The 27247-nt window shown below is 43.5% G+C and overlaps 1 protein-coding gene across 5 annotated transcripts in view; it reads left to right on the top strand.

The window, feature by feature from the left end:
- The window catches only part of ITGB4 (integrin subunit beta 4), a 261824-nt gene that overhangs the window by 227787 nt on the left and 6790 nt on the right, over positions 1–27247 (top strand). Inside the window, exons 33-40 of one of the 5 annotated variants that reach the window (XM_085616981.1) lie at positions 11340–11723; positions 16633–16806; positions 17613–17729; positions 18101–18250; positions 19092–19280; positions 20623–20778; positions 20955–21119; positions 21251–21367. In XM_085616981.1, the coding sequence (XP_085473107.1) occupies positions 11340–11723; positions 16633–16806; positions 17613–17729; positions 18101–18250; positions 19092–19280; positions 20623–20778; positions 20955–21119; positions 21251–21367 (1452 nt within the window). Of the gene's footprint in view, positions 1–1899; positions 2134–11339; positions 11724–16632; positions 16807–17612; positions 17730–18100; positions 18251–19091; positions 19281–20622; positions 20779–20954; positions 21120–21250; positions 21368–27247 lie in introns of all 5 variants that reach the window. The other 4 variants (XM_085616985.1, XM_085616983.1, XM_085616982.1 and 1 more) reach the window with 4 other exon arrangements.

Here is a 27247-nt window from a genome sequence, read left to right as displayed (position 1 = left end):
TAAATTTATTTAAAGTTATTTTTATGGGGGTTTATTTGAAGTTCCTGCCTCCATTATTTTGTGAGTGCCCATATGTTTTGCTACAGTTACTGCAAGGCTAGATTGGAGTACATTTATGACTGTTAGTTTTGTGGCCTTTTGGACTGCAGTATCTTTAGTTTGTGATTAGCAATGGGCTTACTTTCTTTAGGTAGGTGCTTGTATTAGCATGTCCCACCCTGACCCTGCCTTACCTCTTGCTAAACCTTTATTTTCTCCGCACTAAACTCCTCCTATTGTTTAATATGAATTACACATTTTTCAAACACTCTCCTGGTCCCTCCAGCAGTTACAATAAAAAACGTATACATAGGTTAGTGAATAGCTTTTTGTTACATGTGAGTAGTACTACCATAGACTACTTCACACACTACAAAATGCAATGTGAATAGACCCCTTAATGTCTAAAATTCAGAAGGACTTAACATGACGTGTATTTGTAAAGTGCGATGTTCACCCTAAAGGGTATCTTGGCACTGAAATAATAAATGTTTATTGTTACCCAACTGAATGGTATTCATTTTCTCGAGCTTAGGAGGATGAAAGGCTGAGTGAACCTGTCAGGATTTGAATCGTGACCATGAGGTCAAACATAGATTGCTGCAGTAGATGCATTAGTCCACTAAGCCACTCGAACCAGCTAAGGGCCCTTGAAGGGCATGTGGTACCTTGAGCAAGGTTTTTAAAGTATAGTGGAAGGTTCCTGGCATAAGGGCCTCTTCTGTCCATGGTGCTTCAGGTTATAAGACAGGTGCAGAGGACTAAAATATTTTCTGTGTATTATGTTAAAGAATTAGAAGAGATGCAACCCTGAGGATTAATTTGTGACTTATAAAAAATGTAAGGTCTTGTGTTCCGTGGGACGTCAGCCAATGAGGCAGTTGAGTATGAGGAGCAGCAAATTAGGGGATTTGCCTTTGTCATGTGTAGATTACATTACATTGGCAATAAAGACCACCCAAAAAACTGGCCACAGCATACCATGAGGCCATTACCCCTCTAAATGGGAACACACACAATTCCCGACTGGTTTTGGCCCTGCTGGGCTACAACAGTAAGGTTTAGCTTGAGTCCTGTAGCACAAAGAGATCAGGATCCAAGACTGGTCATACGGAGGTACACTCAATTAGACAGCACACAAAATGGTGGGGGAACGCTTAAATGAATCTCAGTCATTGCTGAGAACGGCCAGCAACAGGCAAACAAGTCTTGAACTTGCCCCAAAAAGGGTAGTCCAAGCCAAGCAACCAGGCCAAGTCTCAACAGGAACACAAGTACGCAGACAGGTTTCGGCTGTTGTGTTGCTTTTATTCCGATACAGCAAGGACTTGGCCTGAATGTTCAGGCTGGACTATTTCTATTGGACAGCGACCAAGTCTGGTTTGCATGAGGTTGGCCCCTATCTGTAGTGGAACATTGAGGTAACAGCACTGGATAGGAATAAACCCCAAGTAATTACCAGTGGCTGAGATCTATTCAAGCATTCCACGGATTTTTTCATCTAATATCTCAATAATACATTAAAAGCATAAGTACACATTTAGGTAAACATTTGAACCTTGGGGAATGGCTATTCTTGTGGTGGTAGGGTTTAAAGGGTCGACCTACATGGTGTAAGAGCTGTAACATGGCTTTGGTAACTGTAGACCCCCACAGCATCTATGGTGCAGACCCATTTATCAAAATATCATGGCTGAGTGTGGTGGGAATAGGTAGCATGGTGGCACCTGTATCCAGCATGCAGAATGTTTACTGCTGACATTCCTAAAGACATTCAGCTACAAATGCATTGTCGGTGGTGGGTTCCTCTCCATAAGCCTGCAGACTTTGCCAACACTAGTGCTTGACTTGTTCCAAAAGGCTACCGGTGGAATCACGTGCAGCTGTTGGGTGAGGAACTGGACCTGCGCCGAATAACCTGGAGGATGCCCGTGGAGCTCATCCCCAGGCTCTCCGACAGCAGCTGCTTCTCTACTGACACCGAAAGCCTCCTACGGGATGAGGGCGGTGCTTCCGAAGCATTTGACAGCGATGAGAAGAGCAGCAAAGGAGGCGGTGGTATCAAGAGGAGAGGAACCTTCCGGCCCCCAGCAGGTGAAGGAAGCATTCTGCAAAGGGATACCTCCTCTCACCCGAAATGTAGAGGCATAGAGGGCACCAAACTGTGTTCTAAATGTACACTTTCCATCCCCTCTGTGGTGTCTTGGCATGATGTGCTACAGGTCAAGTGTGGAGTGGGGTTCTAGCTGTTTCAAGGTGGTGATTTGTCTTCTAAATGCTTTTCTGATCCTTTACTGCCTAACTGTGACATCATGAGAATGGGAGCTGACACTTGACGTGTTAAGAATTGCTGCAATCTCCAGCTCAGCAATCTCTGAACCCTCTTTAGAAATATATCAAGATAGAAGATACTTTTTTCCAGCCTCCTCTAGGTAAGTCACATCACAAGAATTCAATCCAGGGCTCCCAGTAAAAGCTCTCAGGCCTCGACCGGATACACTCCTAAAACAAGCCAGAAATGTTTGTCTCTGTACCCTTCATAACCAGTTACTGAGATCTCAACTTGATGGTTGCAATCCAAAACCAGCCTGGTAATTGTGTTATATATGTTTGTATAGGCCACTTATAATGGGACCTGACAATCTTGTGAGTTCACATTGATTTTGCCATGTTATAACTGAATCAGAAAGTAGGTGTGCAGGGGACAAAAGACAAACATATATAGGCAGATGTCTAAACTGCTGTGACAAGAGCTATGTTCATTTACCCTTTTGCTACCATCATACATAAGTCAATCTACTAACCACATTTCTTTATATGCATGGCAAAGCAGGGAAGTTGAGTCAATTTCGCAAGCTCCATTTAACCCTATCCACCTTGTCATGTTCAGTAGAGTGTGCATAAACCGTGATCTTGCTAGTGTTCATGACAACGTCAGAAACAAAGGAGTGTATTTGTCTCTACCCAGTGCCTTTGGCCTGTTTAGTAGAGTCTGTATTGCACCGCTGTCTCCCAAATGCTTGACATCCTCAGAGGCAATGGAAAATACCAGTGCAGTTCCCATGGAATGGTCAGCAGACTGTGGAGTACATCATTACCTCTGCAGTACTCATGCGGTAGAGTGGATTTGTATCTCCTTGGTCTCTGTGGCATGCTCAGTAGAGGGAGGATTACAGCATGGCTTCTTCAGTGTTCATGTCAAGCTCACATGCATTGGAGAGGATTTGGGTCTCCAAAGGCCTGTGGCATAGATATTAGATTGAAGAGTGCATTGTTGTCTTCTTAGTGCTTATGACATGCTTAGATACTGTGTAAAGTGTGAAGGATATCAGTGAAGTCCCCAAGTTCATGACATGATCAGATTCACTGAGAATGGATTTATTTCTCCAAACTTCCCATCCATTTTTGCTGTGCAAAAGCATAGCAGTTGGTGATATTGTCCAATTGTGAATCTCAAATCAGACCCTTGATTAAGGATCGATGCTGCTTCGGGATGTGAGCATACATGTAGAAACCTAGGCAGGTAGATCACCAGGTGCTCTTTCTACAAACACACCCACACATTGATCACCCTGCTGCACTGCTCCACACAAACATCATGGCAGTTTAGAGCATGGATTTGCACGACATTGCCCCTACCCCTTTTGTGTAGTGCACGTAGGAACATTAGCATATTGCCTCGTCCTTTTTGGTTGCATCCCAGATGAAACATACTCTGGAATACACTAGTCATTCAGATAAGCACGTGACTTGTGAGCAGGATATGAGCCTCAGACCTACTTACTCCCCATTATGGTGAGTGGCATGTAGGACAGCAATGAAGGACCTCCACTTCTGGCTGTCTTGGGCAAGTTTCTGTACATGCCCCAGCTGTGCTTCAGGGTCTTCATTTCTGTTTTCGCAGTTCGTCTACAGGTGTTCTTTGGGCTGCCTGTCTTCTGCTTGCCTTCTGGGGTCCAGTGGAGAGCTGTTCTTGTGTTGGAGGCTTGTTCTCTTCTGATTGTCTGTCCTATCCCTCTCCATCTTTTTCTCCTAATAATAGTGTCCATGCTCTCTTGCTGGCATCTGGTGAGCAGTTCCTGATTGGAGATGGTTTGTGTTTGTCCCATATGAAACACACACTGGTGCACACTAGTTATTCAGATAAGTGAGTGTCTTGTCAGCAGAACATTTAAGAGCAGAGTCTTGGGGAATTTCGTTTGAAATTCACAGGGTAAACCAGTGTTACTGGGACCAGATTGTAAAAAGCAGAGCTTTGTATTACTGGTGTCATGAACTTTATTCTACTATTGAGCCCAAAGCTGATCACCAAGTAGACCTCTTTAGCATTTCACATTCAGCGTAGTCAAGTCGAGCAGTCCAAGGCTAATTCGTGGATGGAGGTTGGGGTTAGAATCTCAGAACTCAATGAAACATTAAATGAAACTAATAAATGAGGGTCCAACCACTACTTTTAATTAGATAAGAAAGAGTACCAAATTTGAGCGCACAACACAGTGCTGTACATAATCATCACAGGCCACTTCAACTGGTACACGATAATTAGATTACAGATTTTGTGGTTTGGATGCAGCCTATACTGCTACACTAGGACAAGTAGCTAATAGTTTCACAATGAAAGTAAGATGGTTGCCATCTTGAGGAAATTAGTGGGTAATGTTCGTGGGTTGCTCTTCATGGTACTGCTCCGGGTGGTGTGTATCCTCACACCGCGCACCTAGCAGGATCATGCTGACTACGCCCTGGCCCAGACTATATTGCTACAGTCCATGTCATATGCATGCGCTCTGGTTGGATTAAAGTCCAGCAGCGCCACCACTAGTTGTGAAGAACCCACACTCAGATCGCGCTGCTTGTGGTACGATGAATCTTTACAGGGGGATCTTCCTAAAGCCCACACAGAAGTCCACCCCTATAACAAAGCAAAGATCCCATCCCAGGCCGTAGTTGTGCTAAAGGGGTGTAAGGTGATGCCCCCACCAACTCTGTGGAGCGATCCTGACCTGGTGCAATCCCCCCCTTGTTATTTCAATACTTCAGAAGAGATTGCAGAATATGGTCATGGTTTCTCAGTGCCAACCAGTCACAGGCGCTATGTCTTTTTTGGTAGGAAACCTGTGAGGTACGTTAACACTTTTTCTGGGTGCCCCATACCCACAGGCACTTTGGCTTTAGAGCTATTGGGATACTCAGGTCCTAGGGTCTTATGGTGCAGCACTGCTGATCCTTCTGAGTTACATTTGGCAGCTTCACTTCATCATACCTTAGCTCCTGACAGCTCCCCCTCCTTCTATGTGGCATCTTCGTTGTGTAAGAACACCTTTAATACCCCTAATTAGCAGCCGATCAGCTCCCTCATTCAAAGTAGCCCAAGCCAGCTCCTCAGGGAAACCCTCCAGGTTAAGTGTAGGGCTGGGCAGTAAACTCCGCTCTGTTTGCGGAGTTTGCAGAGTTTTTCGCACTCCGCGGAGCTCGCAGATTTCCCATAAACTCTGCATAGCAGAGTATTTTCCTCGCTCACGGTTGCCAACGGTAGGATGGTGAGCGAGGAAAGTCCAACGCTAGACCGCGTCCCAGCAAGATTTCTCAACACAGGTCGTGGATGGTCGCTACCGCTTTCTTTGAGAAACCTTCCGTTCGCATAAAGGAAGCTGCCGCTCCAGTAGAACGTCTACTCTAGTGGCAGAAAGAAGCAGCGCCCTCTTGCAATGCACATGATGCCGTTTGTGCAGATTTGACAGCGCGGGACTAATACCCGGCGCTAAAAATCAGTGCGATTGGCACGAGGTAATGCACGCTGCCGCGCCCGGAACTCTGTGTAGCTTTGCAACGTTTTTTGTCACCTTATGGAGTTCCGCATAGCAGAATTCCGTGACCTCCACCCGGGCCTAGTTACGTGCCAGTTAATTCTCTAACCCTGGAGCACAAGAATTTCTCTGTTGAACTGCGGTGAAATCCAAGATTCTCATACAACAATCTTGTCTTATTTTTTTTTTTCTTCAGAGTTTTATATAGCGCGAGCTTGACCCGAATCCAATCAGGTATCAGAGTGCTTTACATAGCACCAGTTACGTTACATGAGGACACACATTCATTTTTTGTTAGGCACAGGGAGATTAAGTGATTTGCCCAGAATCACAGGATGTTCAGAGTCATTACCGAGACTCTAACCCAGTTCCCCAGGTCCAAGGTCGAGCGCCCTAGCCATTAGGCCAACTCCTCTCTAACAGTTTCTGCTTCCATTCTAATACCATGTCTGCATTCATAGTTTGGGGATTCCACAAGTCCACTATAGGACCAGTTTCAATTAGTTTCTAACCCATGCTTATTCCTCTGAGTCTAATTCAGCCACAGACATTGTCGCACAATGTCCGCAGGTCAGTGAGATGGAATTGGGAGTCTCCTGCAGCAGAGACTCAAAATAAAGGCACAAAAGTGGTAAAGACTTCCTCATTCAACTGCTACTTAATCTGTTTGGGGGCGGGTGGTAACACTTCAAAGGGACAATGGAGCTGGAAAGGGTGGGGTAATTTTGATACACTTCAAAAGGACCCTCCCTCTGTCTCCACTCCTCCACATCCTACAGCAGGGATACACAATGTATGGCCCATGGACCGCATGCGTCCATCCTGACATTTACATGCGGCCCCCTCGGCTTCTGTTTATTTGACTTAGTAGTGACATTCAGAAAGCTGTAAACTAGTAACTATTTATTTACACATTAACTGGAGTAAAAGGGAAAGAAGCAAAGAAGGTGGCCTACACCACTTATCTTCAGAAACACCTTCATTTTAAAGACATTGTGCAACACACATGTGAACATATGATAAAGGCAATAAACCTGTAAACATATAATAAAGCCGACAAACAGGTAAACATATGATAAAAACTAGTAAAAATTTTAAAAAAGCGTGTATCACTGCATGTAAATGCATTTTTTTTAAAGTGATAGTTCAACATGAATTTGGAAACATTCATGCCCCTTCCCCAGCCTGACAACTATGATATCAATGAGCCAAGAACAAGTCAGTTGTCGTGTGTACCCTCAATGTAGTCTAGGTTATTATTATACATATAACATAATAGTTTATTAAATCAAACACAAGATGTTTTGTACAGCACACATCCTGAACTCATATTTCAGGGTGTTCTCAAATGTGATAATGAACAAAAACAAAGCATATTGAAATAAAACAATTTCCTAGAATCTCACAGTTTGCTCAAGTATAGAAGCTGTATTGATTCCAGGTTTGATCCCTGCTTCTAAGCACTCCTTATGTTTGCAAATAAGAGACTACAGGCACGAGAAGATTGCAAGGCCTAAGATTCTATTTAATTTCACTACCCAAGTTACTTCCTCTGTACACTTGACTCGCCTAAGGTAACAACAGCAAGCAGAGAAGGCTCCCCTCCCCCCCCCCCCCCCCCCGGTATGCGGTAGAGGGATAGCGGCTTAAATACAGTATAGAAAAGTATTGTCAAATGTATGACTTTTCGAGTGACTAGCGGCTTAATTTAGAGGGTAGTGTTGAACAAGTCCCTCAAAATAACTCTCCGACCCACTGTGCACACTATGTACATACTTTGCTCCCCTGTGTTCACCAGTCCCCTCCCCCAGCCCCTTGCCGACACCCTGCTGGCATCAATACAGCCCTCAGTCACACCACAAACCATACTTTTGGGCCTCCTGGAAAATGTTTACGAGTACCTATGACCTACAGTATGATCCGCTACAAAGTCCTCAGGAATGCTTTGGCAGAGCTCTGCATTCACATAGGTGCCTTGGCTCTCTCTAGTCTCCATCTTGTGTACCACTGGTTCAAGAAATTAAAATGGATTCCTGGGTAGCCACACTCATATGCAACACACTCTCTCAGAGCACATTCTACTCTATACTGACATGTGTGTCATCCATGTTCACATGGATGAAATGAAGAACCTGGTTGCAGGGGACTGACATGCCAATTTAAAACATAGAAGAGCCAAGTAGGAATCTAAACCTAGCAGGCATCAGGTAAAAAGTCCTGTCCTGCCACTAGAAAATATTGTCGCCTAATAAAAAGAAAGGACCGCTTAGCATGCCCCTCCATATTGGAGAGCCCCGCTCCGAGTCTCACTCCATGTCATAAGGAAGCCTCGTGCACATGTGTAACTGTTATGTGTGCTGAGGTCAAAATAGAAAAACAGCTGAAACTTGCTATTTTAAAATCAATTAAGGTTTGCACCCTCTCTAGAGCCATGCAGGAGATCTTTCCTGTCCCATCAGAGGCTGAATAAACAACCGGTCATCGTGCAGTCGCCTGAGCAAGTTTCACAATTTACCGAGTCATGGGAATTAAAAAAAGTCTGACATCATCAAACCTCCTTGTATGAGCTCAGCCTTTGTGGCAGTGCAAAATGGAGCATTTCATCAGAATTCAAATGTCCTTAGATGTAAGTGATGGAACTGAATGTGGAGTAGTTTGGATCCTGCTTTTATACACAATTTCTAGACAGGAGATGTGGAGCCGCAGTCTGAGGTTTCAGAACCTATTTGGGCTGGTTCTCTTTCAAGTGTCATTTTCTGGCTGCTACTTAAACACAGACCTTGTACACGTTGATGGTGAGACTGACTCCAAGCAGGAGTGATCAAAACAGGGGTGCAAGGGCACAGGTAAGTGTGAGATTCATGCAGCCAGGTGCCTAGAAATGTCCTCATCTTGAATAACAGAAACTGCAGTCCCACCAGTCACCCCAACATCTACCAAATGGCAGTGCTCAATAAGATCTAATCCTTTTGTCCTTTGCTAACAAGATTTCCATTGAATTTCTAAGGGAAGCCCTGTCTCCTTCCTCACTTCAGTGTCAGTGTCTGGGTCTCCACTATCCAGCTATAGAAATGCAGTCAATACACTTCCACTATTCGGAGAAGCTGTAGCGATCTTGTGCTGAAGCAATCTTGTACCATGATGAACAAGGGGCATGCAAAGTGGACCCCACTGGTCCCAGTGCTCAAACTCTCCACACACACAGAATCCTAGTACCCTACACCTGTCACATACATGCATGCATGCATGCATGCACTCGACATGCACATAGAATTTTAGAAAAAGAATCTTGGCTTCACGTACCAGCAGAGCTTTACATGAGGGGGTCAGTACACCACACATTCTGTGACACAGAGAAAAAGGTTTGGCCACAATAATAATTCCCAAACCCTCAGTGAGCTGCCACCACTGCTTTATGTGATTCACCCAGGGAAGAGACAGTAGCCCTATACACACTACGATGGAACTCTTGGTGTGCCCCTCCAGGTCACAGAACAGGTTCTGGGTCGTGTATTAGAAGAGACAGGCCTGCACACATGCTATATAAGTGTGATGCTAAGGCCCAAAAAAATGTCAGGCTACCAGTTTCACATGCAGTCAGGCACTGAGGACAATGGTACACGTCTGTTCTCCTGGCAAGGGGCATTATTGTCCAAACACCCAGAAGGGGTAGTGTTGACTTCCTTAGTGATGATGTTTTTCATCAACATCAACAATCTTTGTCAACATCTTAAAAACTTAAAATGTCAGAGTAAAGCAGGAGATAAAACAATAGTTAGGGACATCATAATCCAACACCACACCCACATTTCCAGGAAGACCTTCCAACTCTCCATGCTGAGGTTTTCACCACAAAAGTTGATTCTCAAGCCTATCAAATAGAGCCTTATTTGGGATTGCAAATGCAATAAGATCCAAACATACATCAGATGATCGATAGAGCTGCCTCTGGGGATAATAGGGCTCCAAGGAGGAAGAAGCCAATTTATCATTTATAGTAAGCTCTGTAATAACTGAGAAAAGCATCTTTTAAAATGTTTGGGTTCCATGGGCACAAATTCACTTGATTGCCCCACTTGGATCTCAGGTCGAGTTCTTGAAAGTACACTGCTTATTGGTAGGACCAGTATCCTCCCCAACATGGCATGGTGAAGGATGGAGCACTGACCAACCCACTCTAAATTAAAGAAAAAAGTTAGATGATGTTTTGAAAGTTCTTTCTTCCTTTAAAGTGGGCAAATCATTGCTTCATCCATCTTTCACAAAGCACTGTTACCACAGGTGCACTCGAATGGAGTACTTTTTAACGTGGCCCTAACCCTATTCTGATGGTCATGGATAAATCTTGATTATTCATGGCCTATCCATAATCAAGTGTGGATGCTCATGGTGTGACTAATTCTTTGACTGCGTATTCACCAGGGCTCTTACTCATAAGCAAATTTGAAACGAGATCTGAACTGTGCTAAGTTACGCACTCTTTGGATCCAGACATATATATATACCTGAATAGACCACAATATGTATTCTCTTTAACATGCACAACTATTTATCCAGGCCCAAACACAATGTAGGTCCCTAGGGGTTCTCTCTGAACCAAACAGATCTGCAAACAGAGGCGACAACCCTTGTTTTAAATAGAATCTCTTTTCCTTCCCAGAGAGGTGGTCATAGTGTATTCATCAATGAGCAGGGAACATTCATGAAGGGGTACTCTGCCATTTTTGGGACACAAAAAGAGGATCTACTCTGCCTCACACTTCGAGTCGGTTGCAGTGATCATGGAGTGCATCTTCTTGAACCAGAGTAATTACTAGCATTGTTGTGCTTCTGAAGCAGGAGCCTTATGTTCAGCAGTAAGCAACACCCAAAGTCCTTTAAGGGAGCAAAAGATAGCAGCTTGTCTAACCTGTGTTTTTTGTAAGTGTGAATCCATTTTTCTCCTTATCTTTTCTTACCTAATCAATGCCGCTGGTGCTGCTATATTGGGTCACCCATCTTTGTACTCTGAGCCCCCAATCTGTTTCTTTTGGGAGATGAGGCAAGGTCATTCCAAGGGCAAGTTACAATTAGGTGACTTCCTTGGACAACAATAGCAGGAGACAGACGATAGCTATCAGAAACTGTGGCTTCATTACCAGATGATTCGTGCTGCAAAATGTAACTTTCCCAAGGGTCTCAAAACCTTTGCACCAGATGGACAGTTTTTAGATAAAAAACGACTTTACTGCGTCTTCACTGTAACCTATTAAACTTTGCCCAGATACTAAACATTTGTTGAGCAAAATGCCATATGGAATCTCTTTATCAAGACTGTCTGTGCTTAATGGCTCCGATCATGTAACCAGTAGGGAGATTCCAATACAAAACTCAGGATAATATGTTGAATACTTGCCAAAAGCTGAGAAGGGTAGAGAAGAGACTCTCAATATGCAAGTTAACTATGATCGTAATTGTAGCTGGCTGTACTAATGAATGGATGTTCTCTTCCAGATTACTTGATGAACGGGCGGGTGGATTACAACTACACTGGTGGAGGAACCTCTTTGACCAGGAACACAAGCTCATCTTCCACTAATTACAGCCAGGTCACTGGTAATGTGAAGACAACCAACTACAGCCATCTAAGTCCAGGCATGGGTACAACGACCACCAATTACACCCAGCTGAGCCCAGGCATGAGCACAACTACCACTACCTTCAACCAGCTGAGCCCAAGCATGGGTACAAGTACGACAAACTACAGCCAACTGAGCCCAGGCATTGGTGCAACTACCACGAACTACAGCCAACTGAGCCCAGGCATGTACCAAGACAGCAGGACGTTCGGAAGTTCCTCTTTGACAAGGGAGCACACCACATCTGTGACGACACATGGTGAGTTCTAAGGGTTAAAGCCTGATAGACTATTCTACACCCAAAGAGATGCATTTCAGTCCTTTCTACCCCTAAAGGTGATGTGCCACATTGGATGGCCGCATCCATCCCTTTCACTGCCCCGCATCTCTCTGGCGCACTCTGAAGCAGTCTTACCGTTAGACACAGAGCTTCCTCTTTCTAATAATATGTCACGTTCTCTATCACTTTAACTCTTTTCAATCTCTGTCTTGCAACACTCTTAAGCGGTCTCTTTATACCTCACACCTAGGACTCTCCCTGCCCCACAATTTATTCCTGTAACTGCAGATCTCTCTCTGTCCTACAATGGAGGGGCTGTGGGTGATGTTTTCCAGCCCTTAGGTCCAGGGTAATAATCCCAGACTAGGGCTCCCTCTGTATCACACCAGAGAGTGCCTTGTCCTCTGACACTCAGAGCTCTTTCTCTCTCATACTGAAGAGGCCTGTCTCTAACCCTCACAGCAAGTTCTCCTTCTCCCCCATACTGGAGAGGCACTCTCCCATCTCTCGTATCTTTCCAACACAGGAGTGGTGTCTCAGTCCCTTTCACTGTAGAGGAAGGAGACTCTGGAATGTTTACTTTTCAACCTCCTCAATAAGGGTATTTGAATAACAATCTGAAACATCAACTTACTCAGATGCATACAATTGACTTTAAATAGTGTACAGCTGCCGTACATATTAATTGAAACACTATAAACAATAGGTTTTCATTGAAAATATTTACAATTTATAAAAGAATCTCATTTAAAGAAGGATCATTTCATCCATGAGCCGTGCAATCCTTTTTAATTGCTTGTTGACTAAAAAAATTAAGAATAAAATTAATCTTTTCACTTGTATGTGCTCACCAAAGGCTGTAGCGAACCCTACTGCATTCATATTTTTTGCCCTTCCTCTTCACAAAGTGCAATTTCCAAGGAACACATTAGAACAGAATCAGCCAAATACTGATCATTTCAGACATTTATCGCCTGACTGGTTCAAGTGGAGTCTAATTAAGATGTTACGGCTGATAATGGGAAATATGATAATTGGAATTTCACTTTCTCCTCAAATTGGAGGAATTTTAATTACCAGTCCAACTCTAAACTACCAACCTGTACTTAGACTCAGCTATAAGAGAAAATGATTGAAACGGATGTTGAATGGGCTGATGTAAAACCTACCAGTTTCCATCAAGAATGGTGTGGCTGTACCTGTATGTGCTTACACACCATTCTTGCCAACTAACCGTTCAGAGCTAGTTTTATTAGACTTTCATCCACATTTTCTGCACACAAAACAATAACGGGATCTAATATTTAAAGACTGCAATCCAATGTCTGAGAAAGCAAGACAGAGAACATTTTCCTGTGTTGACCTGTAACCTTGGGATCAGGTCTGCCTTTAGCAGGTCTTCCTGTGTGATAACAGGCAGTGGCTTCATATGTTTTGACAAGTTTTGATAACTGGTTTAAAGATTACCTTCCAAACATCATTTTAAATAATATCAAGCCCTTTGTTGTTGCTAATGGTTCACCTTCTTGAATTTCGAAACCAACTTAGCCAAAAGTAGAAGGTGGTGCAAGAATATAATACTCATCCACTTTGTTTTAATTTATAGTTTTCAAAATTCAAGGAGTCTTCAATTGTAAATGCTTTTGTTCCTCGATATGGTAATTCTGTTTTATTTTCCTAAAGACTAATCTTGTTAAATGTTGTATAATAATCTACCATGTTCAAAACCTTTAAAGGCTGATCAACATAGAGTCCAGCAAAACTACATCATCTCCATAATGAACGACAAAAATGGGCTTGCCAGATGTCGTAGGTAACCAAGGAACAAGAGGTCTTGGCTAAAACACCAGTCATGTCAGCCAATGTGGGCTGAAGAGCAGAGGCTTTAATACACACCCCTCTGCAAGATCTTTTATAATGGCTATACAGTGCTTTTAGGTGTTTTCCTGGTGCATATATTTGTTTGGTGTGTTGTAATTAACCTCAATAAAGTTTCATATCTATCCCCATTTTTTGATATTATCCCAATGGTTTGTCGAGCAATCCTATCAAATTTAGACTTAAAAATTGCAAAGCCGCAGAACAATCCATTGCTGAGCAGGCATGTAGCTTTAAATGCAGATGGTTTAATATGGCAAAGAAGCCCATAAGCCTGCTTGCTTTGTAACATTCATGTCAACTCAGAGCATTAGTTCCAATAAAATAATATTGCAAATGTAGGTAATGTTAAGAAATAGGTTTAAGGTTCCAAAGCACCCCCATTGAATTATATAACTGCCCTGCCTGGTGCCACAACCAAAATGTATACTATGGTAGGGCATTCCTCCTACCATCCTGTAAGTAAGGAATTAGATATACCTTCAGTCCAGGACTACTGAACGTTTGAAGTGTCACAGGACTTTGCCTACATACTCCTGTTTAACAGCAACTAAATGGGCCATCGAATGAATCTTGGGCTATCATATGATAAACCAAGGTATACTTTCAGGAAGTTTCACCAGGTTCTGTCAGAGTTTTTTCAGACATTAGCTGTTGCACTTTTTAAAATGTACTGGAATTTGCCGCCAGAATTAAAAACATGTAGAAACATTTTCTGAATTACATCCGACATTTGGGACCATATCAGTAGTTTTTAATCCCTTTTCTTAACTTTAGTCCGTTTTCAATAATCACTTTATAGAGTATTCAAATCCCCTCTTATATCATCTCTTGTTAACTTTTTTACAAATCTGACAAAGGAAGATCTGGATATTTTAATTTCCACATCGCTGTCTCTACCTCAAAAGAAATAAACACTCAACACTCTTAATGTTATATAAACTCCCCTCTAGCATCTCCAAACAATGTAGTCCTTTTCCCGGCCCCCATGATCCCAGTGGTTGGATTACTCAAGACCATACTTTCTCCAGAAGGACGGCCTCAGTGTAGCACTACTGATTGAATGTATAGTGTCTTCCTATGAAAGAAGCCAGGCACTTTCCCACTGACCCCCAAGTTAAAACATTGTAACTTACTCTATGCAAACTTTTAGCTAAGTGAATACTCCTGGCACCACCAGTTATGTCTTGCCTAGGTCGACACTCTTGACACCAAACCCATTCTGAAAGGGAAGCCAGCATTTTAAATTCCTAAAAGCATGTGTCTATTCCATGCACGTCACAGGCTGTGGCCCCTTCTTGAATGGAAAATGCAGACACATTTTAAGGAAACACATTAGTCAGTAGCACACATAAAAAGATTTCTTTATTTAAAGACTGTCAGCCGGATTTAGAGTAGAGGGGTAACATTAAACCCTACAATAAAAAAATGGGAGATTCCAAATCCGGGATTGCAACCCCCTAATTTTAGTATACCAGAGATTGTGGAGATGTCCGTCAGTGGAGACACCTCTAGCTCCACCATCAGCTCAACCAAGGGCTACAGGTGTCTCTCCCAGACGCAGTGGCTGAGCATCAACCAAATGACGGTCCCCTTCTGTTCTGCTAGTATTAACTTCACAATAGACTGCATGAAAATGTTGATGGACTTCCAGGAAATGTAAAATGTAATGTATCTAACCTACTGGGATATACCCTGAGTATGTAAGGAGACTACTTTGTGAGCACTGACTGGGCACCCCCACTTATTGAGTCAATCTAAATACCCTTATATTTCTGCCGGCATGAAAGGACATTGGTTAATGTTGCACCAAAATGTTTCTCCACAACCTCACATGGCAGGTGGAGCAACATTGATGCAGAAAACATATTCTTTAACAGGCAAACCTATACACAACAGATTTTCAACCATTGCTTTAGAGATTGTAAGTAAACAAGCATAGCAGATGGAAATTCCATAGGATAAACTCTTAATCAGGCTGTATCAAAGTACACACATACCAGATTCATAAGGCAGAAAATGTACAATACTGCTGTCTACCTAGAGTTGGAGAATAGCGATAGTTGAAGCCAGTACCTTATATTCCATAAGATAGTGTTTACCATGAGTTTGGAAGTCTTCTAGGACTTGCTTTCCTCTGATTTTAAGAGAAAATCAAAAGACAGTAGGTCATGCTATCAAAAAACCTGTAAGTAAATTTTACTCAACCTCTGTTCATCTGCATTGCCCAGGAAGGCACCGTCACTATAGCTTAACCCCTGCACGTAGCCGGAAATATTTTCACATGATTGGTGGAAGAAAGGAATGGCGTAGGGTAAGTCTCTACCTTTCAGCAAAGCACACATATTCCCAGCATGTGTGTAGTGAAGCAGGAATGTGGTGAAGGAAGCTACTGTTCCGTTTGTACCAATGACTGGGCTCTACCACACTTACTGCGGCACCTGCACGATTATGCTGTCCTCTAAGGGTCTGATTAATTCTGAGCTGTTCAAAAAACCCTGGTTACGCACAGGTCGGAATTACGAGTTGAAAGATATTTAATGTATCCAATAAGTATCGGATTTGTTAAATAGCTCTAGCTTTGTTAAATTTTGTCAGACCAAACCTGCCAAAATTTAACAGGGGAAATGTGTACGGTAAATATCTTACCGTGCAGATTTCCAGAAATCTGCATGTTATTCCCCACAAACTTGTAAGAGGTGCTATTTATTGCAACCAATAAATAACCTACCCCGTGGTCTTTATTTATCAGGGCCGATAAATGACACCTCAAGTTGTAATCAGGCCCTATGTGATTTTAATGTTGCTCCCATCTTGCACTGCCTCCCGCCTGTCTTGAACTCACTGGTCATGGGACCGAGCTCTCACCCTGCAATACATACCCCAGCATAGGCCTCACAGGTACGAATCTGCATTCAAACACATATTACCTAACCCATCCTCCCCACCCCTCCCTCTCCACCCACGCCTTACTGGTGTGTCTGTTTTTATTTTCTACTGTTCTTCTTAGACCGGCCGGGAAGATTTCTCTTTCCGGTAGGCGAAGATGCTTGGAGACTGTACCTCATGCCGCAGAAGGCAGATTTCGGCAAGCGGGCACTGGTGAAGGGTAACTGCAGTGCCAATGGTGTGGTGGAATCAATAGTCATGCCTGATGATCTCCCTGGCATGTCTGAAGCTATAGGTACTGACTGTACCCCCATCTGGCCCCATGTTCTGTCTTCCATCGCCTTGTACATTCCACAGCTGGCCCGCTTATCCCATATTGTTTTTGTTTCGGCAAAGCCCTGCATCACTCCATCATCTCCGTGGGCTCAGGCCCATCCATGAAAAGTTACACCTAACGCTTTTTGCATTAACAGCTTCATTACCTGCAATACGCCTAGCTGATGCCCCTGCTACATCCTCTCCCAGTCTACCAGCCATCATCCTTGTCTGTAAGATGGTGCTGAGGGCGCCACGTCTTGTGCATGTTGAAGATTGTGTTATGTCTCTGATAAGGGCTCAGATAGGCACCTCAACAAGAACGTATTAGGAAACCTACAATAGAATGAGGACCTCTTAGCTTCTACACATCCCACTTATCTGACATAGCGAGGTTCCAGGGTGTTTTGATTCCCTTATTTTGGAAGGCAGTGATGCTGACAGATTACTGAGAGAGGTAATGGATTGTTAGGTTTTAGGGCAGCAGTGGCGGATAGGTGCAAAGATTAGTATGTTAGAGAGTGACAGTAGTGTGTAAGTGGCAGAGCGTTTGGGATGTGAAGTTTGTAGATACTGATAGTAGTTCATAAGTAAGAGGGACAATTATTTGATGAGGCATGGGCAAGACTGTGTCACAGGACGGAAGGATTTCTTGACAGATGTTCACATTTTATTCTCTTTAGTTGTACTGAAACATTCACTGTTCCTGCCCCATACCTGCTGACACCTCCTGCGAGGCTGAGAATGGCAGTCATTTTTTCTGACCCCCTGTCTTTCTCTGCACAGGCTTGGCAGGGCAAAGCAGACTGGGGGTTCCACCTGCCCATCCCCAGAGCCTGAGGAGCCGCACTCACTCCGAAAACGTGCGAGATGCATTGAGCAACCTCGACATGGTCCTTCAGGGTGAGTGAGCGAGCTAGGCATTCCTGGATCAGTGGACTCCACCTGGGAAGGGCAAAGATGGTTCTGGAAACTCAGTTTCTTCAAGAGCATCTTCCTGTTCCCAATGTTTTCGAACATAGATTCCTTTGAGACTCCATCCTACGGATGTTGACACCTGGGGGTGGGTCTCAGTAAAGATCAAGGCTGAGAGCAGGGATATGGACTTCTAAAAACGATGGGTAGTGTGTGTTTGCTATATTCAGAGCCCTCTGGTACTGCTTCCATATTTTTTGTATGCTGAGCTGTTGCCACCAATGATTGAAGAATCCCGGAATGCAATAGGGCTGCTGCACATGAAGTTAATTCTGGTGTTATCTCTTTTCCATTTTCAGATTCCAGACTAACCTCTGGTGTTCCTGACACCCCAACCCGCCTGGTGTTTTCCGCCCTCGGACCTACATCACTCAAAGTCAGCTGGCAAGAGCCGCAGTGTGAAAAGGCTGTAAAAGGATACCGTGTGCACTACCAGCTTCTTAATGGAAGTAAGAACCTCAACCATGGCTCATGACTGGGTCAAATACAAGGGAATTGATGACGCTTCCATCAGTTTAGTGATGTGGCATATTTCTGTACAGGGGTAATGGGCATCATCCACTCATGTGATAGGCCGACTCGAAGGGAATGATAGGGCCTCCTACAGTCAAGGCATGAGTATACTCCAGCGAAGGCATAGGGTGTCTTGTATTCAAAGCATGGGGAATGACCCAGTCAAGGTATGGGTTGTTCTCCAGTGAATGAAAGGTGCATCCTGCAACAAAGGGATGAAGCTCAATTCAGTCGAATAATGGGGCATCGTCGTGTCCTATGATGAGCTGTCCTCTGGTCCAAAAAGATTTGTCCTCCAGACCCAGAACAGACTTCCTCTAACATAGGTATGGGGGTATTTTCCAGTCAAAGGATGATAAGCCATCCAGTCCAGGGTGACTTGTCCTCAATTCCAACTATGGGACATCCTCCAGTTATGGCATGAGGCTTCTACCGGTAGAAGAACAAGCTGTCTCTAATCTAAGTTAGAACATCCTCTAGTCACTGGGGTGTCCTTGAGTATTTTGTGTGGCCACGCGCCAAGACGTGTGATCGGCCACCCTCCATAGAAGAGTTATGGTGCCATCTAATGCAATGATAGGGATAGGGGGAGGCAGGCTATTCGTACTATTTGTGTGACTGAGAGGGTGTGTTTGTGGGGTGGGGTAGCAAAGCGGTTACTATAACTCTGAGGGGAGGGTGTAGTACACACCAAATTTAAGCGAAGGTATAGGAAAGGCCTTAGAATTCCCCTCATAGTTTCCATCACATAACCCTTTTCTCTGCTTCTCCCTACAGGCGACTTCAGGAAAATCGACATCTCTGACCCCAAGGAAAACGCTGTAGTGGTGGAAGATCTGCTTCCTAATCATTCATACATCTTTAAGGTGAAGGCACAGAGTGAGGAGGGCTGGGGACCCGAGCGAGAGGGTGTCATCACCATTGAATCCCAGGTGGACCCCCAGAGCCCACTAAGTCCCGTCCCAGGTAAGAGAGACCACATGACTGCATGTCTGTTTCACAGGTTTCCCAAGGTCTTTGCTGACCTAAAATATATTTTGTGGGATTTAGTTAAGTCTAATTTATTTTCACATAATGCTCTTCCAGCTCTCACTGACTTGAGCACACCAAAACCCACCCCCCACCCCCCGCCCCCAGACACTCTGCCTGTTCCCATATAGACAAGAGTTTAGCCTATCAGTACTACTTCACCTAATGTTTGACTAGAGGATCTTTGTTTCATCTTTTAGATAGGTGGAACATTGCTCCAAAGGTGAAACGTGGTATTCCTCTCCCTACCTCTATTCAACATCTAGGTTTTTGTGGACAGGATAGGAAGGTCCCCCCCCCCCCCCCCCCCCCCGGGGTATGGTATTCGGTCTAGGGCAGATGAATGATCAATTCCTCTGAGCAGAACCGTTGAAGAAGGCAAACTATCCCTAAGGTCTGTTGCTGTAATTTGCAGAGTGGAACTAGGACTCTTCAATCATGCTACCTTTTATCCCTGAAGCCACCGCTCTCTTAGGTAGCATGCATTTTTTAGAAGCAGCTTAGATCTCTGTCCTTGTTTTGGACCTGTTAGTGTGGTGGTGACTTTAGAACAATGTGCTTGGAGTCGTTGAAGAATAGTGAGCAAAATCACTGGCAAGGATTGTACAAATACTCAAGCTGCGAAAGTACACCTCTGGTGGATGTGGCAGTGCAAAGGAAATGTTAGGTAGTTCATATGGCAGTTATTTCTTACATGTTTTGGTGTTGCCCTGCTGCACCCAGTTTTCAATGAAAAGCAGCGAATATGTCTGAAAGGGGCACATTTTGCCTTATGAACTGGAAGCTGTGTTTCACTAGTAGACTCACACAAATCGAAAAAGGTAACAATACCTGGTTTGAACTCATACAATATAGCCTGTTTTAATTAATAGCATAAAAAAATGTGTTTATTGTTTTATTTTTTAGCACACCATAAGGTGCCCCTGCCACCAGACCCCAATAAATCAGAGGACATTAATTTAAGCCGAGGTTATGCTCAGGATTGCAAAGTTACCAAAACCTAAGATCCTAATACTGATTATTCCTCCATTCTTTGCTCTCAGATTCCTGTCTAACAGTTAAATAAGATATAAGTTTGGCATGGCATGGCATCTGTATCTCTGGTTACCATTCATAGCATTGGCAGCTGTCTCTGTCTGTCTTATTTTCTTTCCGGCTCCCAGTTTCTCTTTCCTCCAGCTATCTTTCTGCCACCATCCCTTTCTTTTGTGCTTTCACACATTCTCTTTCACTCTTTTTCTTTTCTCTCACAAGTTCTGACACATCTTTGTTCTTGCAGGTTCTCCATTCACGTTGAGCACCCCCAGTGCACCAGGGCCTTTGGTTTTCACTGCCCTAAGCCCCGACTCCCTTCAGCTCAGCTGGGAGCGCCCCCGCAAGCCCAATGGATCTATTCTGGGCTACATGGTGACCTGTGAGACACTTCAAGGCGGAGGTAGGTTCTTGCTAGAGATGCATTTTCTGTAAGGGTTAGCATTTTGATTTCCTTTTGCCTCACCAGAGTGGGAGAACCATGGATAGAAAGTCCAGCTATTGCTTCCAGACACCCCCTCTGCCAAGTTTTCAACATCCAGATGGCTTACATAATTGATATCAGTTTTTCAAATTTAGGGGAACCTAGAAACATCTATGTGGAAGGGGATGATCCAGAGACCACGCTGACTGTGCCGTACCTCAGTGAGAATGTCCAGTACAAGTTCAAGGTGCAGGCCAAGACCACCCAAGGGTTTGGGCCGGAGCGAGAAGGAATCATCACCATTGAGTCTCAGGATGGAGGTATGTCTGCTCTTATTAACTCCAGGAGGTGTGGTGCCAGGGGGCGACAGGGGCTGTACAACAGCTCTTGCAAGTCCTGCTCATTTGAATGGCTCCCATTCCCTGTTCACCTGTTACTTTATTATCTGCAGGTACATTCTCTCAGTTTGGAGGGCAGCAGGTTAGCCGTCAGGAGGTGTACAACTTCCCGACAGAGTATAGCAGCAACACCAGCGTTACCCGATCAGCTCTCGATCCCTTCTTCACAGGTAAGAAATCAGTCCTGTTCATTAGCTGGGGTTGTGAGACCTTCAGCCTCTTGAGTGATCAGTTCTGTCTTAATCACACTAAGACATATTCTGAAGTGTTGGAGCAGGGATAAGGGCAAGGTATGAGGGTATAGCTAGATTTGATATGGACATCTGTGAAGGGGAGGGAGATAGTAGTACATGGAGTACAGAGATAATTTATGATAGTACATGGTGGGACGAGATGGATGGACAACAGGTGCATGGTGTACACAGAGAGATGGATGACACATACATGGTATAAATAGAATTAAACTGGTAAATAGAGTCCATCAATGAATAGGCAAGGGATCCTAGTACATGGTGAGCAAGATGCTGGATGGCAGAAAGAAGTCTACACTGAGGACAGTTAGTTGAAAGCTAAATAGTGATACATAATGAGAATTGATGAATGGGTACCAGAATTGATACATAACGTGAGCACTTCAGGTAAGTAGTGTTCTTCCTATTAATAGACGGGAGCCATGGTGAGAGAAATGTGGAATGAATTGATGCCAGATACTTGAACATTGTCAGAGCAGGTGAAATCAAAGCAGATGTAAATAATGCCAAATATTGAGATCTGGATGAACAGTTGAATTCAATGCTAGATAGTGGTACAAGGTGTGAACAGGTGACACTAATATCAGATACTCCAAAATCTTGAGTATACAGTTAATGTGTTTAGGATAGCAGTTCATTGTGTGAATTGTTGATGGATGCCTAATACTGGTACATACATCACTCAGATGGATGAACAGAACATACTGGTACATGAACAGGCAGGTGGATATCTGATTCCGGTACAAGGTGTACACAAAAAGGATACACACAAAATACTGGAACATCGTGACCCACTGGGATGAGTGAAAGATACTAGCATATTGTTATCAGAAGCAAGGCCTTTGTTCTGGCACATTAAATATTTTTCCTTGTAGCATGACCAAGGCTTTGTGTTTGTCTCCAATGCAAAAGTCTTCAAGATTTTGTAAACTTAAGGAGATAGATATAGATACTTTAAGTAACTGATATACTACTATGCCTTCAGGAAGACCAAAAACACAAAGGTTTGGTTGCACCTCATCAATACCCAAAATACATGAATAATGTCTGCTTTGGCAGCATATGTCCACATGTGCCTGCCATTATTTCTTGAGCAGATAAAAGCCAAAGCAAAGTTGGTTTCGAGAGTGCTAAGGCAGCAAGTATCAACCAATTTTTTTAAACACTTTGAACACTTAATTGAGGTTAAATCCAAACACAATGTGGCTGTTTTCTTTTACATTCTTCCAGAGTGAGCATGCTATTTCCCTGACTGCTGCTTGAATGGCAGGACATAATATTGCAGATCCTAAAGCTGTAGTGACAAAGGTCTTCTGATTGAGTGGACAGCAGCACCTTCCTGGCCTTATAGCTGATTATGTGTTTCCCCCACTGGACTCAACATCTGTGACTCCACTGTACGTGCTATAAGTGATCTAGCATTGCTTAGTGGCAGAAAACATGCTTGGTTGGGTGTGCAGCCAAAACCTAGTAGAGTGTGGTTTCTGCCACCTCTCCGGGGTATGAAGGGGTGTTGCTGGCCGATTAAAATCGGAGTCTTCTTTTGAAGGGGCTCGCGTTACCAGCCAGATAATCCTCAATGATCCCTGGCTGGGTTTTTCACATGCCCTAAACGTGGAAGCTTCAGCAACCACCTTGGGACCCTGCCTGGAGCAGGCTGCCAGCTGGATAAACTAATCTTGTCTTAAGTTGAATGGAGCTAAGACAGAACTTATGATCCTCTAGACTAATTCCCATCCCCAAAGGGCCCTGGTTTGGCCGGACGGAGCGTTTGAACCCGAAACCGGTCCCAGGATGCAGGGAGCTTTGGGGAATGCGTTTCACCTCAAGTGGACTTCTCCCCTCCTGTACGTGTTTCATCCTATACCCTTAATTGCTCGAGTGTTGTCGAAGATTCGCCTAGACCAGGTCCATGTAATCCTAATTGCTCCGGACTGGCAGAGAAGGGTGTGGTATGCAGACATTGTCCGTCGTCCCCTATGGCCTTTGCTCCTTCTTCCTGCAGGGTAGATCTTCTGTCACAGTCACAGGGGCAGATTCCACACTCCAACCTCCAGGGCCTCCACCTACATGTCTGTAGATTGAGCGCAGCAGCTGAATTATTTCTCTCTACCTTCTTAGGTGGTGGACATCGTTCTCTCCTCTAAATGCCTGTCCACCAGATCTTTGTATTTTAGTAGACTGTCTAAATTTGTAAAATGGCGTGCTGATAATGATAAATCCATAGATCCCATTGAAACCCATTTATCTGATATTCTCTCTTTTGCCCTCTGCTTAGCCCAGCAGGGCTTTTCAGTTGGAACAGTTAAAGGTTACCGTCTGCCTTAACAGCTTTCATACACTTACCAGCTCAACCATCGCTGTTTACATCAACTGTTTTACGGTTCCTAAAGGGTCTTACAAATAAATATCCTCCTTCTCCTTTTATTATGCCTCAATGTGCCCTAAATTTGGTTCTTGCTCTCATATTGTGTCCTCCCTTTGAACCCTTCCACAATTGTCCTTTAAGGTTGTTATCCTTTAGAATAACTTTCCTGATTGCCATCACATCAGCAAGGCATGTCAGCAAACTACCAGTGCAGACTATAAAACAACCATTCACTGCCTTCTTTCCAGAGAAACTGGTATTACGGACCAGGGCTGCCTTCCTCCCTAAACTGGTTACTCCCTTTCACTTAGGTCAATCCATCACACTTTCCACCTTCTATCCTCCACCTCATCCTACAAAGTAATCAGAAAGACTACATAGACTTGACCCCTAAAGGGTGATCAGCTTCTATATTGACGGAACCATAGAATTCAGACCCGGTGATCAACTCCTCATAGGATACATAGGAAAAATTAATGGAAAAGAACACTCTAAAGATGGATCATCCTGTGTATCAAAATCTGCTACTCTGTGGCACAAAGGAGCTGCCTGAAGGTATTTGTGCTCATTCTGTTAGAGCTAAATCCTCAACTTCTGCCCTAGCTGGAGGTGTTCCTATAGCAGATATATGCAGAGCAGCAACTTGGTCCTCCCTTCACACACTTGCAAAACACTACTATTTGGACTTGGAAGTGAGAAGAGATAGTCACTTCGTTCGCTCAGTTCTACAGGTTTCTTGGTTTAGTCAGCCATGTTCCCAGCTCCGAGTGTGGTACTGCTTGGGGATTCTCTTCAAAAGATGAGGAATCTGCAGGTAGATGTATGCATGAGAAGAACAAGTTACTTACTTTCGGTAATGCTTTTATCTGTTGAATACAAAGTCTACCTGCAGATTCCTCACCAACCCACTCTCCTCCCCATAGGATGGTTTTCTATATTAAGACTCCTTTTCATTTCTACTTATAGCTATTCATAAAGACGTCTTTTATACATAGTTATTTATTAAAATATAAACAATACATGTAGCAATAAAATTATATTAATAAGCTTGGGAACTGCACCTATCTTACTAAATTAGTATCATCTGTTAGCCTCAAAGGCACAATAAAAAACAGATGGTAACTGATGTCAGCACACCGACATGGGCACTTTATGCCTCCAGTGTAGTCACGTGGGGCCCCATGCAGACCTGACTTAGAACCAGCAAACCCCTACTGTCGCGGGAGAGCTGTTGGATAATAGTTTCTTGATCTAGTCTTGCGCCTGGGAAATTCAAATGATGAGGGATCTGCCAGAAGAAGTGTTGCAGAAGGTAAGTAACTTTAAGGACATCATTCTGAAAGCCCTGTAATGTTTCTAATTAATTTAGTGGAGGGCTCGCTGCTCTTCCGTAACTGCTTTGCTCACAATCTCAAAAGATACGGTGGAACTACGAGAAAACCCTGTCATATCCATTTGGGAGTGCCAACCTTAAGCTCCTTTCGAGAGAGAATAAAATATAATTTATATCCCTGTTTCTAGAGAGTTACTGTGGCTCTCACTTCCTTTAAAACCTCACCTCTACAGTAACATCTAGTTCATCACTGGTAAACCACAACAAACATTGGGCACGCCAATAGGTCTTGGCAAATCCCTTAGGGCCAGATGTATCAAGAGTTGCATTTGCGATTCTTAAATAGCGAATATTACCGATTCGCTATTTAAGAAAAGCAAAATACAATGTATGTAGGATTTGCAAAAAAAAATTGTGAATCCTACATATTCCTTAATAGCGAATCGCAAATTTCTATTCACTATAAAGGAATACCTTCCCATTCATTCCTATGGGCCTCTAGGCCCATAGGAATGAATGAGAAGACATTCGCAATTTGCGAGTACCAAATAGGTACTCGCAAATTGCAAATGCAATTTCAAGGGTGATAGGGGGGCCAAAAGGCCACCCTGTTGCACCACCTAAAAGGTAAGTGTGCACCTGTGGCGCACATACATGCCCTAAAGGCATGCATGTACGCCACATGGCACCTTGAAAAATGCAAAAAAGTGCATTTTTCATGGAAATCGCATATTACCACCAACTTGAAGTTGGTGCTAATTTGCGATTCCTTAAAGGCAGCTCGCAAATATTTTTGGCTTCCTGCATTTCATTTAAAGAATCGCAAATTGCGATTCCTTAATTGCATTCGCAAAATAGGGAATCACAATTTTTGTGATTCCCTATTTTGCGAATGCCTTTTGGGATGACACATCTAAAAGGCTTTTTCTTGTTTGCAAACGGGTCGATTCTGAGAATCGGCCCGTTTGCAAACGGTAAAAATACTACATACATCTGGCCCTTGGGCCTCCCCCTGCCTACGACAAAGAATGTGTCATTTTGTAATGTAACTGGTGAGCACTTAAAGCACTCCAGTACCATTGGCTGGTGTTAGCACCATGGCAAAATGGAGGATGGAACAAGTGCTCCAATACCATCGGATCATGGAAAACAAAATAAACAAACAAGTGCTGTTCGTGTTTTAACAACGTTTTAAGAAATGCATTAGTTTATGCACATGGGCATGCATTTTAGTGGTTTGTGTGTGTGTGTGTGTACAAGGGAGACAGCGTGAAAACACAAGTACTCCTATAGAGTGCTTAAAGACAAAGAACAAGATGGAGGACAGAACAAGTGCTCCAATACCATCGGATCATGCAAAAAATAAAAATAAATAAGTGCTGTTGGTGTTTTAACGACTTTTTAAGAAATGAATTTGTATATGTACACGCAAATGCATTTTAATGGTATGTGTGTATGTGTACAAGGGAGATTGCCTGAAAACACAAGTACTTCTATGGAGTGCTTGATAACAAAGAATAAATTAGCTCTGCAAACCAGTGTAAGGAGACATGTACTTGGTCCATGCACTATGGGAGGGCCAAACACATGAAGAGACCATGACGCCCGCATGCCATGACGAATGGCATCCAAGAAAACCAGACCAACACTGAAGTTTACCAGTGGTAGGGAAAGGGCGGCCTGAAAGCCCACAGATAGAACACAACACGTCTCTTCGAGCGGATTCCTAAAAACATAGTATACTCAGATGCGCTGGCATGCTGTACATGGATTGCTGAGTGTTTATATGTACAATGCTTATTAAGAATGTGTGCATATGGTTTACACTTACAGTATAACTTCAGAGTCAGACTGGGATAAAAAATAGACTTGGGCATCAAAATAAAGTTGGCCCACATTTGCAAATCAGGCCGGTTTTCAACTTGTAAACACATGCTGTGTGGGTATTTTGCAAGGTATGGCGCTCTGCATGCATTTGTGTTCGCTGGACGTAATGTCTGTGATAATATTAGGGAAATCAAAAGTAAAAGGTGGCCAAACTGGCCATAAAACATGCCCATAAACTTCATAAAAATCCAGCCCACACAATGACCTATCA

This window comes from Triturus cristatus, chromosome 7, assembly GCF_964204655.1.
Source record: "Triturus cristatus chromosome 7, aTriCri1.1, whole genome shotgun sequence".
Lineage (NCBI taxonomy): Eukaryota > Metazoa > Chordata > Amphibia > Caudata > Salamandridae > Triturus > Triturus cristatus.
Note: the sequence above shows the minus strand (reverse complement) of the source record. Positions and strands in the feature narration are given on the sequence as shown.